Raw genomic sequence first — 19,399 nt, 5'->3', positions numbered from 1 at the left:
TTTATTACCTATCAAGTTTTACAGCATGACCGTGGGTAAGAATTTGTAAGAAATGCGATAATCAGACCTGATACAGTTGGGAATAGAATAATTTGATGACCTTGAAGTGTCTGCATTTAATACACTATTCACGTAGAATAAAAAACAAATTTTGATGCACATGGCTTTTAGGAAAGGATTTTGATGAAGTGCATCATCACAGTGCGCATCGTACCTTCGTGCTGTGCGTACACGAATTCTCTCTGCTCTTGGAAGTTTTCTTAAAAACTACCTAAAGCAATAAAACAGTACTTTTCAGTGCTACACAAACAGTACTTTTCAGTGCTAAAATTAAAAACGGTACTTTTCAGTGCTACTAAAACAGTACTTTTCAGTACTATTTTTTCTACTATTGATCCCTTTACGATCCTTGTTTGGACCCGTGCCTTCGATTTTTCGTTGGACCCGTTGGCGAAAGCTAGCGGTGGTAATCCTTCTTGGACACCGTCTAGGGAAAAAACCTCTCGAAGGTCACGTCTTTCTCGTTTATTAACTAAACATGGTATCAACAACTAACAAAAGGAAGGGTGAATCTCTGAATTCACTACTTCCTTCCAAAAAAGTGGGTTTTAAAACTGTCACTACACGTGGCAAGAATGGAAGAAAGGACGCTTCCCCGGAATGCGAAGTTTCTTCCAAGGGTGAAATGAATAATTGTACCGAAATGAGCAATCAGTTCGATGCTCTAGACAAATTTTCCGAACATCAAATCGAAGCAGCCTCTAGCCCAGGCTCTTTGATTCAAGTGAGGAAGCAAAGAGTGCCGCCTATCGTGGTCAGTTGTTCCGAGTTTGGGGGATTTAGGCAGGAGATCTTGAACTCCATTAGGGGAATCAAGGTTTCCTTCCAAATCGCAAAGAAAGGAGACTGTCGCGTTTTGCCGGAAACTCTTAAAGATCGCGAACTTCTTCTCAGATATCTTGAAGAGAAGAAGCACAATTTTTTTACTTATGACGACAAAACTGAACGTTTGTTCAAAGTCGTCTTGAAAGGTCTCTCAAGTGACTATAAGTCACCTGAAGAGATCAAAAATGGAATAAATGATTTACTTGGATTTTCCCCAGTCCAAGTAATCATTATGAAAAAGAGAACCAAATCTGGCATTGTTCGGAAAGGGCTTTCTCAAGAATTTTATTTAGTTCACTTTAACAAAAAAGAACTAAATAATATTAAAGCTTTAGAAAAAGCAAAACTTTTGTTTGATGTCCGTGTGACATGGGAACATTTCCAGAAACCTGGAGGAAATTACCAGAACCCCACTCAGTGCCGTCGGTGCCAAAAGTGGGGTCATGGTACAAAAAATTGTCGCATGGATGCTAAATGCATGATTTGCGGAGGTTCTTCTCACGCTAAGGACGACTGTCCTGTGAAAGAAGATACCAGAAAGTTTGAATGCGCCAATTACAAGGGCCCTCACAAAGCTAACTTTTGGGAATGCATTTCACGCAAAAGAGTCATTGAGGCTCGTGCCAGGCAGATGAAGGATAATATCCGTTACGATAACGGTCGTTTCCGGAATTTGCCTGGTAGAGTATCGAACAATGCTCATTTTTCAGTTAACGATCGCTTGATTAGGAATCATACCCACCAGGAAGATCATAATCATGCTCATTCACAAACAAATTTTAATCCGTCGGGTAGCCGTTCGAATCTTTCAATTTCGAATGTATCTACCCACGGTAAATCCTTTGCCGATATCGTAGCAGGTAATTTGAGTTCCATGAGTACCCATTCTACTTGTTTCAAATCAAATGGAAAAAACCCTACCGCCACAGGTAACTCCTACCCCGCTTCTTCGTCTACCGAAAATTCCAATAGGAAATCATCAGATGATATGTCTGCCTCTGATTTTAATTTTCTAACTGAACAATTGAATCTAATGATTGATGCAATGTTCAAAGCCACCACTATGACTGAAGCAGTCCAAGTAGGTGTAAAATTTACAAATCAAATTGTTATTGGATTACGTTTTTCTAATGGATCCAAATAATAATTTAAATATTTTAAATTGGAATGCTCGTTCTTTGAATGGTAAAGAGGACGAGCTGTTTAATTTTCTTACAGCTAATAACGTGCATATAGCAGTTATTACCGAAACTTATTTAAAACCTGGATCCAAACTAAAAAAAGATCCTAACTTTTTTGTTTATCGTAATGATCGACTTGATGGGGCATGTGGGGGAGTTGCAATCATCATTCATAGGCGTATAAAACATCAACTGTTTTCATCATTTGAAACTAAAGTTTTTGAAACTTTAGGTGTTTCTGTTGAAACACAGTTTGGTAAATATACTTTCATAGCTGGCTATTTGCCTTTTCAATGCTCTAGACAGCAAGTTAATTTGCTCCAAACTGACTTGCGAAAATTGACTCGCAATAAGTCAAAATTTTTTGTCATTGGTGACTTTAATGCCAAACATCGGTCATGGAATAATTCTCAAAGTAATTCCAACGGCAGAATTTTATTTGATGAGTGCTCTTCAGGATATTTCTCAATTCAATACCCTGATAGTCCTACATGTTTCTCCTCTTCTAGAAATCCATCTACGATTGACTTGGTCTTAACCGACTCTAGTCATCTTTGTAGCCAATTAGTTACTCATGCTGATTTTGATTCTGATCATGTCCCTGTTACATTTCAAATATCGAATGAAGCGATTTTCAATCCTATCAGCTCCACTTTCAATTATTTACGAGCCGACTGGAATATATATGAAACATATATTGACTCTAATCTTGATGTTAACATTTCTTTAGAAACTAAAATTGATATTGACAATGCTCTTGAAACTTTAACAAATTCCATTGTTGAAGCCAGGAACATTGCAATTCCAAAATATGAAGTAAAATTTGAATCCGTGATTATAGACGATGATCTTAAACTCTTGATCCGTCTTAAAAACGTGAGGAGAAGGCAATTTCAACGCACTCGTGATCCTGCTATGAAAATTATATGGCAGGATTTGCAGAAAGAAATCAAGAAACGTTTTGCAGATTTAAGAAACAAAACTTTTGAAAATAAAATTTCTCAATTGGACCCCGGCTCTAAGCCCTTTTGGAAATTATCTAAAATCTTGAAAAAACCTCAGAAGCCAATACCGGCATTGAAAGAGGAAAACAAATTATTACTAACTAATTGCGAAAAAGCTCAAAAACTAGCTATGCAGTTTGAAAGTGCGCACAATTTTAATTTAGGACTTACTAGTCCAATTGAAAATGAAGTTACTCAGGAGTTCGAAAATATTCTCAATCAAGAGAACGTTTTCGAAAATGCCTGGGAGACTGATTTGGAAGAAGTGAGAACTATTATTAAAAAAATCAAAAATATGAAAGCTCCTGGCGATGATGGAATTTTCTACATCCTCATCAAGAAACTTCCAGAAAGTAGCTTATCATTTCTAGTTGATATATTTAACAAATGTTTTCAATTAGCATATTTTCCTGACAAATGGAAAAATGCTAAGGTTGTTCCAATTTTAAAACCAGACAAAAATCCTGCAGAAGCTTCTAGCTATCGTCCAATCAGTTTGCTTTCCTCCATCAGTAAACTTTTTGAAAAGGTTATTTTGAACAGAATGATGGCCCACATCAACGAAAATTCAATTTTTGCCAATGAACAGTTCGGATTCCGCCATGGACATTCGACCACTCATCAACTTTTACGTGTAACAAATTTGATCCGTTCCAACAAATCTGAAGGCTATTCTACTGGTCTTGCTCTTCTAGACATAGAAAAAGCATTCGACAGTGTTTGGCATGAAGGTTTGATTGTAAAATTAAAAAACTTTAATTTTCCAACATACATTGTTAGAATAATTCAAAGTTATCTGTCAAATCGTACACTTCAGGTTAATTATCAAAACTCCAGATCTGAAAGACTTCCTGTAAGAGCTGGTGTTCCTCAAGGCAGCATTTTGGGACCAATATTATACAATATTTTTACATCTGATTTACCTGAGTTACCTCAGGGATGTCAAAAATATTTGTTTGCGGATGACACAGGCCTCTCCGCCAAAGGACGAAGCCTGCGTGTCATCTGTAGTCGATTGCAAAAAAGTTTGGATATTTTTTCTTCATACTTGCAAAAATGGAAGATTTCTCCTAATGCTTCCAAAACTCAACTAATAATATTCCCACATAAACCAAAAGCTCTTTATTTGAAACCTTCAAGTAGACATGTTGTCACGATGAGAGGGGTTCCAGTAAATTGGTCAGATGAAGTTAAGTATCTAGGGCTCATGCTAGATAAGAATTTAACTTTCAAAAATCACATTGAGGGCATTCAAGCCAAATGTAATAAATATGTAAAATGTCTCTATCCCCTTATTAATAGAAAATCAAAACTTTGTCTTAAGAACAAGCTTTTGATATTCAAACAAATTTTCAGGCCAGCCATGTTGTATGCTGTACCAATATGGACTAGCTGTTGTAATACCAGGAAGAAAGCTCTGCAGAGAATTCAAAATAAAATTTTGAAAATGATTCTGAGGCTTCCTCCCTGGTATAGTACCAATGAGTTACATAGAATATCCAATGTTGAAACATTGGAACAAATGTCAAATAAAATAATAAATAATTTCAGGCGAAAATCGTTACAATCTTCTATTGCCACGATTAATGCGTTATATGTTTAGGTTAAGTTAGGTTAAGTATATTCAAAGCGTTTTTTTCTCTTATAAGCAGGTGAAATCAACTCACCTGTAAAAAATCTGAACTGCTACGGCAAATGAAATGTAATATGTTGTTAACAAAATGTTAATAAAATCTTAGATTTGTTTTATCAAATTAGGATGATAGTGTTGTCTAATAACACAGAACACCTAGATATAAGAAATAATGAATGTAATGTTTGGAATGATACTAATAAAGAAATTAAAAAAAAAAAAAAAAAAAAAAATGAAGTGCATCAAAAGTTTGTAAATGCGATATGTTTTCCTATTCATAGTGAATTATTGTTTTGATTGTGACTTCCATCTAGATTACATTCCTTGGACAAACATGTGGCTTCGATAATGGAGTCAATGACTTCGATTGGTAATAAGTTTGGTTATGCAGGGGAGTCTGGGTTACTGGAATCCCAAAATATTAGTCGTCGCATATAGAAGGCTTGAAAATTGTTCAAAAAACACCAATGCAGATTTCTTGCACTCTAACATGTTGTTCTAGCATATGCGACCTCCAGTACATGCTTTCCTCCTTTTAAATGACTCAATCACTGTGTATTAACGTGACACTCTGAGAAATTCCAATTCGACTAAATTTTCGACTAACCTTTCAACTAAATGTCATATGTTTCTTGGAGCAATTAAATTATTTTCGACCAAATGTCCATTCAACGAAATGTCCATTCGACCAAATGTACTTTCGACCAAACGGCATTCAACCAAAAGTCATTCGACAAAAAGCCAGGTATGAGCTTCTGTTCAATAGTAGTTTTAAGTTTAAATAATTAGATGTACAGCTTGAAAGTACACTTGATTATTTTCTGACTACCTAGTGGGAAACGTATTGTTTTTTTTTTTAAGTTTTGATCCGAATTAAAAAAAGGTTTACAAAATGATAACATTTCTGAACAAATAATACACGTTATCTAAAATATATAGCAAAGCATAGGATAGACTGACTGTACATGTCAATGGTTGCTACTCCCTGATTGATCGGCACTGGTAAGAATTGCACTTCGATCCAAATGAATAAGGGATGGGAGTTCCCGCTTTCTCTCGAAGTGCGATGTTAGCAGATCTCATATTATTGATCAATAACGGCGCCGAACAAGTCCTTAAAGTCACTTGGGATGGGGAGGATGCTAGGGCGTAATGATTGTTGCTTCTAGAGACCGAGAATACCTCTGCATCTCCACATTCACCTCGGGAAGGGTGTTTATTAGTGAGAGGAAAAAAACTGGGAGTCACCTTTGGTCGGTGATGCGATCCATGGATAGGGAGGAAAAATACGATATTTACTTAAAACTTGCATTTTTGTCTTGTGATGAAGATATAATTGTTGAAGTATGAAGAAATACGTCGACATTCAATATATCGAACTGTTCAAAGGTTATTTTAGTAATAAAAGAATAAGAAGCTATATATAACAAAACTATATGAAACAAACAAAAAAAGGGTTAATGCCGACATAGTTTGTTTGAAAATTACACTAATGTGACGTTGTGACGATAAAAAAAAATGCGTTATTAAAAGCATGAAACGAGCTCACCAGTTGGTAATCTATCCTCGACTGAATACGTATATCATCTCGCACTCACACAACATGAATCACACACGACGCCACGACAAAAGGAAACAAAAACACGATTTTAGAAACCCGTTTTATAGTAGGGTTTTAACCCCAGACAGGACAGAGCCCCAAGCTGAGGGTCGTGGGTTTGAATCCCACTGGTCGAGGATCTTTTCGTAATGGAAATTTTCTTGACTTCCCTGGCAACATTGTCTACTTGTGCTCCAAGTTTGTTATTGTTCGTCGTGCTTTTTATCCTTTTTTGTGGTGCAGTCAAGTGCCTTAAACCACCGTTTTAGTATTCACCGATTAGTTAATCGAACCTTCGCGCTGGAATATAAAAATCGCGCGATTCATCGCGATATAGTTCGTGTACTTTGATAATTTGTCAACTCGCAGCAACAACAAGTGTCGGTGCCCGATCGAATTTGCAACCAAATTTCCACCTACCCCGCACACCGATTTTATCTGCTCTAAGCTCCATCTATTGTTGGATAGCCGCACACCAAATTGATCGTTTGCAAACATGGCCTGTAAGCGCTGTCAAAAGAAGGTTTCCGATGATGAAATTGTCGTATGTCGAGGATACTGCGGCGCATCGTTTCATGCAGTTTGCGTCAATGTTGATGAACCCCTACGCAAGCAACTGAAACACTATCGTAACAATGTGTTTTGGATGTGCGATGGATGTGCCAACCTCTTTACTAATGCGCATTTCCGTACTATGATGACGGGATTTGATGACAAGATTTCTGCTATGCCAGCAGCTATCGAGACCATGAAAGGTGAAATCGAAAAGCTTCATAACTGTCTGAACAATTTATCAGCCAAAGTCGATGGTATGCCCTCAACTCCAACGCCATTCTCTACTCCAAACCCTTGGCCCGCTATCCATCGCATCAATCGCTCCGTGAAATCCGCAAAACGCCTCCGTGATATTGACGGTAATTCCATTAAAGTTGACAGTGGATCCATTAAGACGGGTACGAAAGCTTTAGACGCACTATCATCTGTTCGCCTCGCCCCGCGATCCAATGATGATTTGTTTTGGATATATTTATCAGCATTTCACCGAGATACGTCTGAGAGCCAAATCACCTCATTTGTCACTGAGTGCTTGGAGTTGCCTACCAACATCGAACCTCAAGTGGTCAAATTAGTTCCTAAGGGAAAAGATCCGAATACGCTCAATTTCGTATCATTCAAAGTCGGATTGAGCGACAAATTCAGGGATAAAGCGCTTTCATGTGATTCGTGGCCTGAAAACATCCGATTCCGGCAATTCGAGGACAACCGTTCAAAAAACTTGCCCCAGGTGGTCAGTCTAACTTCCACGATTCATCCTGGGACAGAGGATCCTTCCGAGCGAGCTTCTTCGAGTATGATAGTGTAAGCAGTGTAGGACCACCAGGACGCACGCAACGAGGCATTAGGGGAGCTCCTTCTGACCCCGTAACAGTCGAGCCATCATCTCCTGCATATCTATCGAATTACGCTTTTGATTCCGTTTCCTGCCATCATCGTCGTCCTGGTCCTGTTAACGGTGGTTTGGAAGGAGTCTCCCAGCCTGCACCTTCAGGCAAGTATGCGTGTAGTAGAAGACTTTCCCTCGGTGATGAATTCGACAATTTCAGCTCTGTTCCCTCAAAAACCATTCACGTCGTAAATCTTGAACGCAACGAACCTTCCTTATCATCAACCTCGCTACCGGGCCGCACTGTGGAAAGCCTCATGGAAGCTCCCGACCCTTCTAACCCAGTCGAGCAAATCGCAGTCACCGCTCATCATAGTCGCCCCGGTCCTGTGGTTGGTTGTGGTGCGGGAGTCTTCCAATCCGTTACCACAGGCGAGTATTCGTACAATTCACGTAATGGAATATCGATACCCGATGAATCAATTTTCAGGACCTCAAACGGACAGTCAAGCACATCGACAATTCAGCACGCTGACAATGACGACGTTCTCATCTATTACCAAAATGCTGGTGGGATGAACAGCACTACACACGATTATCTGCTGGCAACATCCAACGAGTGCTATGACGTAATTGTGCTTACCGAAACGTGGCTTGACTCACGGACCATCTCCAGTCAAGTGTTCAATTCCGAATACGACGTTTTTCGATGCGACCGCGGGCCTAGAAATAGCCGTAAATCGACAGGTGGCGGTGTTCTAGTTGCGGTTAACAAGAAGCGCAAATCTAAGGTGATTGAAAACGACCAGTGGAGCAGTATCGAACAGGTATGGGTGTGCATTGAGTTCACGAATCGCAAGGTTTTCTTGTGCGGTATTTACGTCCCTCCTGATCGAACACGTGACGACGATTTGATCGAACGTCATACTAGATCGATCATGTCGGTGGTCGAAATGACGTCGGCGTGTGATGAAATCATTGTCATTGGGGATTTCAACCTACCTGGCATCTCGTGGCAACCATCTCATCACGGTTTCCTTCACCCCGATCCTGACCGCTCTACAATGCACGTTGGTGCAACTAAACTACTCGACTGCTACTGTTCAGCCACTTTACGTCAAATTAACCACTTGACCAACGAGAACAATCGTTCCCTTGATCTCTGCTTTGTAAGCGCTCAGGATGTCGCTCCGACAGTTTCGATCGCCCCCTTGCCGTTAGTCAAGCAAGCAAGGCATCACCCTCCGTTAATTCTTACGTTGAACGACCGCCATACAATCGAAATGAAAGGAATTGTTCCTGTTTCCTACGACTTTCCGAATGCTGACCATGGTGGAATTGCAGAATATTTTGCCTCCATCGATTGGTTAAACGTTCTGGATGGGCGAGATGCTGATGAGGCGGCTTTGACTCTCTCAAACATAATTGGGCATGTTATTGATCGGCATGTGCCCAAGAAAGCTTTCAATGGTATTAGGAAACCATGGATTACACGTGAGCTTAGTTCATTGAAAACCGCAAAAAGAGCAGCACTCAGGCATTATTGTAAGCACCGCACGATTCCGTTGCGTGATCAATATCGGAGTTTGAACGCCGAATACAAATTGCGAATTCGTGAGAGTTTTAGACATTACCAACACGGAATCCAGCGAAACCTGCAGGCAAAGCCAAAATCTTTTTGGAGTTATGTGAATTCTCAACGGAAGGAGTCAGGTTTCCCTTCAACCATGACTCTTAATGGTGAAGTTACCTCAGAGCCACAAAAAGTCAGTCAACTTTTTGCTGACAAGTTTGCGAGTACTTTCTGCGATGAAATAATTTCCGATGAACAAGTCAACCAAGCTGCATCCAATGTTCCTTTGCTGGTAGGGAGCACTCTAAGCTCAGTCGACATCGATGACGCCGTGATATTTAGAGCTGCCTCGCAGTTAAAATCATCTACAAACCTCGGACCAGACGGCATTCCAGCCGTTTTCGTTAAAAAATACATCGATAACCTCATCGTACCACTTCGACATGTATTCAACCTGTCACTATCTAGTGGTGTATTCCCGTCTATTTGGAAAACCGCCATCATGTTTCCTGTCCACAAAAAAGGAGATCGAAAGGACGTAAACAACTACCGTGGCATTTCGTCTTTGTCCTCCATTTCCAAGTTGTTTGAACTCATAGTCCTGGATGCATTGATGTCTCACAGTAAGCAGTATCTGAGCAATGAACAACATGGCTTTATCTCGGGAAGATCTACCACTACAAATCTCCTGTGCCTTACGTCGCATGTCACAGAGAGTTTTGCGAATAAGGGTCAAACGGATGTCATCTATACCGACTTGTCTGCGGCATTCGATAAGATCAATCACGCCATTACGATTGCCAAATTGGAAAAATATGGTGTCAGCGGTAATTTATTGCGTTGGCTCAAAACATACCTGATTGGACGGAAACTCTCCGTTACAGTAGAAGGTTTTCGTTCAAAAGATTTTCTCGCCGCATCGGGAATCCCACAAGGAAGTCATCTTGGACCGCTAATATTCCTATTATACTTCAATGATGTCAACTACGTGCTCCATGGCCCTCGCTTATCCTATGCTGATGACTTGAAGATTTATTCGAGGATTCGTTCTAAAGCCGATGCAATTCGGCTTCAACAAGATTTGGACAACTTCAAGAACTGGTGTACCCTGAACTGTATGGTTGTTAACCCTGACAAGTGCAGCATTATTTCTTTTGCCAGAATTCGCGATCCTGTAGTTTTTGACTACAAGCTGCATGATACCGTAATTCAGCGAGTAGATCATGTGAAGGATCTAGGTGTAGTTTTAGACAACCAGTTAACATTCAAACGGCATGTTTCATATGTCGTAGAGAAGGCATCCCGTACGTTAGGGTTTATCTTTCGCATCGCAAAGGACTTCACGAATGTGTATTGTGTTAAATCGTTGTACTGTTCGCTAGTTCGATCCAATCTCGAATACTGCTCGGTCGTATGGCATCCTTACTATCAGAATGGTATAGAGAGGATCGAATCAGTACAACGTCGCTTCATACGGTTCGCCCTTCGTCGACTTCCTTGGCGTGATCCATTCCATCTACCGAGCTATGACAGTCGATGTCGTTTAATACATATCGACACACTTCAAGTGCGAAGGGACGTTTCGAGAGCTCTATTTGTAGCCGATACTTTACAAGGCCGGATTGATTGCCCTGATATTCTACGGGCGGTGAACTTGAACGTTCGTCCTAGAACGCTTCGAAATAATTTGTTATTGAGACTACCTTTTCAACGCACTAATTACGGACAGAACAGCGCAATAATAGGCATGCAAAGGACGTTCAATAGGGCCGCTTCTGTGTTTGATTTTAATTTGTCTCGTGAAACTGTTCGTCGTAATTTCTATGTACTATTTTCCAATTTAAATGACGATTAGTGATATCCTTATTGTGTTATATTTTTTATTGTTAACAAATTATGTTTAGGTTAAGGCATCATTGGGACAATTGTTGTCTGTTGGTGTAATATATAATAATAATAATAATAATAGAGTATCATCGTACCTGCCACACGATATACGACTGCAAAAATGAAAACTTTGGCAAAGAAAGCTCTCAGTTAATAACTGTGGAAGAGCTCATTAGAACACTAAGCTGAGAAGCCGGCTCTGTCCCAGTGAGGACGTAATGCCAAGAAGAAAATGACCCATTTATAGAAAAATAAAAATATTACCAAACAGGAACTTAAAATACACGTCCTGTCAGCTTGCAAGTTAAATCTAGGTTATTATTTATGTTGGTCTTAAGAGAATACATAGTCATGGGTAAACCAACCTATCCATATGAGATTCGAGCTAACTCTGTCTCCTCGTAATATATAGTGCGCCACCATGCGTCTCCTCTATAGCAATTGTTCACTAGAGCATTTATAGAAAACGGAACCTATGAATAGTCTCCATTGAAATCCTTCAATTCAAATGTTATATTATTCTCCTCTTCATTATCTCTACTCAACTTTAATAATTTAAACCAGAACTAATTTCCCGCCTCTTCACCGAATTGTTCAATTTCCGCTTCCTATTATAAACAACAATGCGTGGTAGTTGTAGTTGAAGTACAACTTTCCTCTCGGAACAGGGACACAGAAATCGGATATGCCTTCAAGGCAAGGGTCAGTAGATTCTCGTTCCAGGGCGCTGAGCTCGTGTTCTGCCGAATCTGAACGAACATCTAGAGTGGAGATTCCAATCAATCATTGCAGCACTCCATTGTGTTGGAGATATTATATAATAGGTGGGGGGATTTGAGGGTTTCCGAACCCTTGTCAACGTTCAATACGGATTGCGGCGTTTTCGGGACAGTTTTCGGCGTGGGAATGACTGGCGGGATTTGCGTATCGATCGATTCTCGATGCAATTAGTGGCTGTGTTTGACGCTTGTGGTAATTTGCTCACTGGTTGACGGTTAACACTAGCCAACATCAATTCCACGCACTTTGGTCATTTACAATGGCATCAAAAGATTTTCATACGCTGACTTCGCATCTATTCTCATAATTTTTGTAGTGTACGTATTTGTTTACGGAAAATGGAATTTATACACAAATTTTTAGGAACTTTAAGTAAAAAATTAGTATACAAAATTAAAAAAATGTTTTTGGAAAAATACATACGAAGTAAGAATAACTCTTTGCCTTTCGAATGCGGCTTAGAGAGCTTCAATCGGACGCGTAATCACAGAGATATGGACTGAACACTTTTGTATGTTTTTTAGGGGGTGAACCCAAACTTTTGCACGGGAGTGTATATAAGCTAGCACAAATAATTGATTTTTTCTACCAGCGTAATCGCTCAGAAGCCACCGAAGGTTAATTGTGATGAACAAATAGAATACATATTGTTCGAATGAAATACTTTTCGAGTTGATTTGAAAATGGCATAATAACCACTTCATTTAAGACATCATGCTGTGATCCCTCATCAAATATCGATGTCTCGAAAATGATATCGCCATGGGAAATTAATGACTACCGATGTTTCCAAGAAGCAATATCATTTCGAAACCCTTTTCCAGAGTAGCATCAACCAAGCCTGGTATCGCCGCATAGTAAGGAAAAATAATCGCTTTCATTGCTGTCAACACATGTCCGCCTAGGAATGTGGCTATTACCATTTTGGTGAAGAAATGTGCCACAGAAACATGCGTCCCACTCAGTTCTCTGTAGGGTAGAAGTACCGGTATTCGTCATAGCACCAGTATTGACTACCACGGATTATAGACATATATTGTTTAGTTTTCATCTTAATGCTTTAAAGTTATATAGAAACATTCCTAGCAATCTCCAAATTTGCTTCACAGAAAATCAAAACTGTCTCAAGAACAAGCTTTTGATCTCTGAACAAATTTTCAGGCCAGCCATGTTGTATGATGTACCAATATGGACTAGCTGTTGTATAACCAGGAAGAATGCTCTGCAAAGGATTCACAATAAAATTTTGAAAATGATTCTGATGCTCCCTCCCAGGTAAAGTACTAATCAGTTACATAGAATATCCAATGTTGAAATATTGGAACTAATGTCGAATAAAATAATTAATGATTTTAGACAAAAACCGCTGCAATCATCTTTTGCCACGATAAATGCCTTATATATCTAGGATAAGTAAGGTTATGTAAAAATTCATCAAGGTGGTGAATACTGGTACATCTACCTTAGCAGAAGCAAAAGCCTGTCACCATTTGCCTTCATCTTTTCCTCTTCTTATTTTTTTCTGTCCTTTCAGACGGTTTCGGTGACGGTATCGGTCCTGACGCTGACATACATCTCGATCGATCGGTGGTATGCGATTTGCTTTCCGCTACGGTACAAACCTCGGCCGGAACGTGCCTGGCGGTTCATTGCCGTTATCTGGTTGATTGGCTTCCTATCAGGTGAGTACCCAACCCACAACTATCATCCAAACCTATACACCTTTTACATACCTGCTGCTCGGCTGTGTCAGACTGTGAACGATGGGGAATGGTCGACTTTGTGAGCGTAACTCGAGAAGCTGGCGATGAGTATACAAGATTTTTTTTTAATATATCAACTCTCATTGTTGAACAATCCTGCTAAAACAGTTTTCATTACCTTCCTACTTCTAATGAAGACCGTTATTCAATAAGGATATCAAATGTTCACTAAAATCATACAAATAGCAGTTATTACTCAAACTTATTTGAAACCTGGATCGAAATTCATAAGAGATCCAAACTTTTTTGTTTATCGTAATAATCGACTAGATGGAGCATGTTGAGGAGTTGCTATCATCATTGATAGGCATTTAAAACAACAACTTTTATCGTCATTTGAAACCAAAGTGTAATATAACGTGGGAGATTTGGTTCTAAACGGTAATTAACGATTTTCGACCGAGACTGTGATATGATAATCGATACGTAAAGAAACGCACGTCTGTTCGGGTGTGCAGTCAGAAAATAAACTGATAGTTTATTCAAACGATCTCCACTGCTGTATCAGACAGCCAGTGGTGTAGCTAATGTGGATGCTACAGTTCTCCCCCTTTTAGTTCAAAACATATTTACAATGAATAAGCAGCAAAACCTGACTGCCACTCTACTGACTTTCGGCAAAACTTGACTGCCGGACACTTCAAACAAAACTACGGCTAAACTTCACTGCCGTCTAAACAATCAGATCGATAAAAACTACCAACAACTACAAAACATGACTGCCGATAAACTAGTTCATTAAAACGCCTCCATGGCATAAAACAAACACAACACAACCAGTAGTACTCATAATCGACATCCTTCTTCAGACGCTTAGGTCGCTTAGAACGCCTGACATTTTCTTGTCGATTCTTCGATGGTGACGACTGGCACACAGCTCGATGCGACGGACCAGCCTGCGGTTCAACCTCCTCAGCCGACAAACTCGACGATCTTCGAAGGCTTTCCTCTTCGTGTGACGCACTTCGACGGCGCGGAACACCAATTTCCGCCTCAGGACCTCGGCTTGCGACCCCTGCACGACCGCCCCCGTCACTATAGATGAAAGAATCCGAAGAAAAACCGTAAAAGTCCTCTTCATCGTCGTCGCTAAACCTATCGTCATCGTCATCGTCCTCTCTAGTACGTTTTCTGCGTTGGTTCCTCTCGCTCCTCCCCAAGAACAAACCTCGGCGCTTTGGGGTGCCAATCAGCTTGAGCTGATTTCGGTGAGCGGAGTAGACTCTCCCTCCAACGGAAACTTTGAATATCATTCACGACACGCTCCTCTGAAGTCGGCAACGACAGCTGGTTCAGGTTTGTACCACTGCCAAACGCATTCCTCCATTCAGGGAAAAAGATATCCAGCCAATCACGTCCAAATAACGGTGTAAACGAACTTTCGCAACGCAAAACAACCAGTTTAACGGATTTCCGTCTTCCGTTCAACTCCACCTGCACTGGAATCTGTCCTTCGACCACCAAACGACTTCCGTTGATCACCGCTAACTTCCTCGTACACTTCTGCAATGGTATATCGTCGAATTCTCCCTCGTACGTCTCCTTACTGACGACAGAAACTGTACCTCCACAATCTATCTCCATGTCGACACGGATACCCTCGATCAAAACGGATCGGAAACACGGTTCGTTGATGTTTCCGATAGAAGAGATCAATAAACACTCCATATCCTCGTCATCCGAGACAGATCTGTTCAACCGACGACGCAAGGTGAAACTCCGTCATCTTCGGCTTTGCTGCTGGAGAACCGACAAACTTCACGGATTTCTCCTCTTTGCTCTTCAAATCGTAGCAGAAACGACGCGTGTGACCAACTCTGCCACAGAAATTGCAGCGAAACTTCCGTGATCGTGATGAAGAACGATTTCTACTGTCAAACGAAACTGATTGGCTACGGCTCCTGTACCGATTACTTGGTTCACGACTCCTACCACGGGATCTCACACGTGAAACTGTTGGCTCTTGCCTCTTACCGAGCCTGTTCAACACACTCACTCGACCGGATTCACGAGAAACTAGCTTTCGGTTCGCTCCAGCTAGCTCCCTGTTGATAATGATCTTCTCCGCTTTCGCAAGTGTCAAAGCTTCCTCATCAAACAAACGCTGTTGCACATCCGGATCGCTTCACAGCTAGGATGAAATCCTCCCCTTATTTTCAGTAGGGCCTTGAACTCGTTGATAAAACCTAAAACGTTGGATCATGTCGCTTTCAGTTTTGTCGTATCGCTTCTTCAATGAATCGGTGATCTCCTTGAATGACACCGTCTTCAAGTCCTTTCCAGGAAACAGAAGCTTCAATTCGCTGTACACCTCCTTTCCAAATGCCGCGAGAAACGATGCTTTCTGTTTATTCGCATCCACCATCTTGTTGTCGATGAACACCCATTCCATCTGCTCCAAGTACTGGCTAAACGGAATCGTGCCGGGTACATACGGCTCGATATGATTCACCAACGGCATACTGACAGCGATGAAAAACGACGAAAAACTGAAAACGATTCGACAAACTATAACACGAAATTTACCTATAAATTTCTTTCAGTGTAACAATCGAATAAACTTGATCAAAACAAACAGTTGACTAAACGAACGCAAAAATTAAAAAAACTTTTTTGCAAAACTTTTGTTTTGTCCAATTTCAAAACAATTTACCCCACAGTGCAAAAAATAAACTGCTACTGTGTCAAACTAAACACTTTTCAACTGTTTCGAAACGATCGTATGCAACATGCAACGACAAACTTTATCAACGAAACGTAAACGTGAAACACACAAACAAACCAAACAATGTTGTTGCTCAACACTAGCATAAACTTCGGTTGCTATTAAACATGAGCATATACAAGTGCAACAATCTCTCGCTACAAACCAATTTCTCGCGATACAAACTTTGTCGCAAACAAACTTTGGCGCAACACACTACAATGTTGGCGAAACAAACTCCTCGTACGTGACAAACACTTCGGCTGTGATTGATTTAATTTTTATTATGTACACACAAAGCCGGGTCACAGTACGGGAAAACAAAATGAAACACAAATTCTTTGCTTGCTAGGCAGAAGAAAATGGCTCATGAACTCACTTTTAACACTTTACGCATGCAAATTGAAACACTTTTTCTTCGTTTATTTCCACTTTTCGAGAAAAACTTACGGTTTTTGCAGCAAACCTGTGTTAAGTGATCGAAACCAAACCAACTCCTGCAGTGTAGGTACTGCGTGGCGCAAGCTGTTGCTTTCCCTCCGTCGGCAGCAAAAAACTGCCCAACGGGATGAATGAGCAGCAAACAAACTGTTTCTCCCCGGTGAAATCCATCAAAAAATCACTGGGAAACCGGAAAACTCGCACTGATTTGCACTTCCCGGGACGCGAAAACAAATCTCCACCTCGTCGCCACTGTAATATCTCGTGGGAGATTGGGTTCTAAACACTAATTAATTACTTATGACCGAGACTGTGATACGGTGCAATGATAAGTAGTCAAACACGCGTCTGTTCGGGTGTGCACACTGTGCAGCAGTGATGGAAAGTGGCGAACATTTCTTCTGAGCTGGAACAAAAGCAAAACCAAACGCTCCCGAGCGTCAGAGCGCTGGTTTACTCGCATCTGTCGGCTCCCGAGTAACTGAAGCTAAAAGTGATTCGCGAACGTGTTCGGAGCTGTTCAGGGGAAAAAAGCTGTTTCCCCTCCGAGATTTATGGTTTGCAAGGCCTTTTGACTACAAACTAGTAGTTTACTGTCGATTTGATGGTTATACAATTAATTTGTCTGTCAAAACCATAATAAATCACACCTTACTCGGTTACTCGCGAGTAAACGCTCCCGAGCTTGTTGCTACTTCTTTTGACATGTTCTCCCGAGTAGACGGGTGCGGACTCACTCACACCCAGCCAGTTCCCGAGTCTGTGATGTTTGTTATGCGTTGGTATACACTCGTGAGCTGCTTCGTGATGCGAACTTTTCCAGCACTGCTGTGCAGTCAGAAGATAAACTGATAGTTTATTCAAACGATCTCCACTGCTGTACCAGACAGCCAGTGGTGTAGCTAGGGTGGATGCTACACAAAGTTTTTGAAACTTTGGGTGTTTCTGTTTAAACACAACTTGCGTTGCGTTGCGTGGTAACGGAGTATTTCGTAGATTGCATACTGAAAACTGTCATGTTATAAACTTAACAACACTTATTCCAATTGCTCATGGAAAACTATTTTGGATCAAATAGTTATCCAATCGGAAGTCAGAGATGCAAAGACATGATAATTTCCATTGCCGGCCACGCCCATTCTCCGTTACGAGGAAAGGAAAGGAAAATTAAGATATGACACCTACGTGAAGAGAGGCCAGCGACTCACCGACGCCCTCATAGATGTCAAGGAGTTGGATGATGGGAAGGGTAATGGTCTAGGATTCACAATAAGCGAGTGATGCGACCGGATTGAAATTTAGTGTATGTGTAGTTCAGTATACTTTTTGTAATTGAGTGTAAGTGTGAATGTAATGTTTTCATCATCGTTGGGAGTGACGTTACTAAGAAAGTTAAAGTCACTCGCTCTCTGAAACGAGAAGATAAAATGACCCAACCCCATGCTACAGAAATAGCCCACAATTAATAATAGCGGTTAAATCAAAACAAACTCACCAAAACCGTCCATTTATCGAAACGCCGAGTAAAAACACGTTTCCTCAAAAACTTTAATATTAATATGTTGGGAATTTGAATCGACATCCTCTGAATGGTTTCTATTCTGAATTTGGTTTGAACTAATTTCTGCTTAGTACAATAATCATCATCGAAGGCGGCTTTCATACTTTACACAGGTTTTCAAAACTTATTATCAGAAAGCATAAAATTAAAAATGAGGAAAATCTCACAACCGTATGCTTTTTTATCTTATTTTGTCAAAGTCACACTTATTCCAAACAAAAAAAACTATCTGGGTGGCGTAACACTAACCATCTTTAAAATATTCACAAATAAAAAATAACACTTAAATCACTGCACCATCAGCCAGTTTTATTGCAGCTGTTATATTGTACAAAGCACTACAACCCGGATTACGTTGCACCTGTTAATATCGGTGGATTCTGGAACAACGAGAACACAAAACATTTTGAAGGTGGCATAGCGCCATCAGCCAAATCTATTTTTCACCGTCCAAAACGCGGAACCGAAGTAAAAGTGACAGAAAATTCAAAACGCAGCCGCCCGCGCGCATGGCTTGCTGCGATCTCCTGTTTCTGTTTAAACCCAGCTTGGTAAATAAAATTTCATAGCAGTTTATTTGAAGCGATTCTCAATCCTATCAGCTCCGTTTCCATTGGAATACATATGCAACATAAATTGATAATTATTTTTTCTACCATTTATCCCTTTACGATCCTTGTTTGGATCCGTGCCTTCGATTTTTCGTTGGACCCGTTTGCGAAAGCTAGCGGTGGTAATTCTTCTTGGACACCGGCTTGAGAAAAAAAAAAACCTCTTAGGAGGTCTCGTCTTCTTACGTTTATTCATTAAACGTGATTGTAACTACAAATAAAAAGAAGGGCGAATCTCTGAATTCACAACTTCCTTCCAAAAGAGTGAAAATTAAAACTGTCACTAAACGTGGCAAGAATGAAAGCAACGACGTTTCTTCGGAATGCACGCTTTCTTCCAAGGGTGAAATGGATAATGTTGAAAATTGTATCGAAATGAGCAATCAGTTCGG

General features: G+C 40.4%; 1 protein-coding gene across 2 annotated transcripts in view; it reads left to right on the top strand.

Annotated features, from left to right (window-relative positions):
- The window catches only part of LOC5575216 (orexin receptor type 2), a 641,361-nt gene that overhangs the window by 464,802 nt on the left and 157,160 nt on the right, over positions 1–19,399 (top strand). For both annotated transcript variants that reach the window (XM_021850013.1, XM_021850012.1), the window contains exon 6: positions 13,462–13,609. In XM_021850013.1, the coding sequence (XP_021705705.1) occupies positions 13,462–13,609 (148 nt within the window). The remainder of the gene's footprint in view (positions 1–13,461; positions 13,610–19,399) is intronic.

The sequence above is a fragment of the Aedes aegypti genome, chromosome 3, assembly GCF_002204515.2.
Source record: "Aedes aegypti strain LVP_AGWG chromosome 3, AaegL5.0 Primary Assembly, whole genome shotgun sequence".
In the NCBI taxonomy this organism is placed as follows: Eukaryota; Metazoa; Arthropoda; class Insecta; order Diptera; family Culicidae; genus Aedes; species Aedes aegypti.
This window is presented reverse-complemented; position numbering and strand designations above follow the sequence as displayed.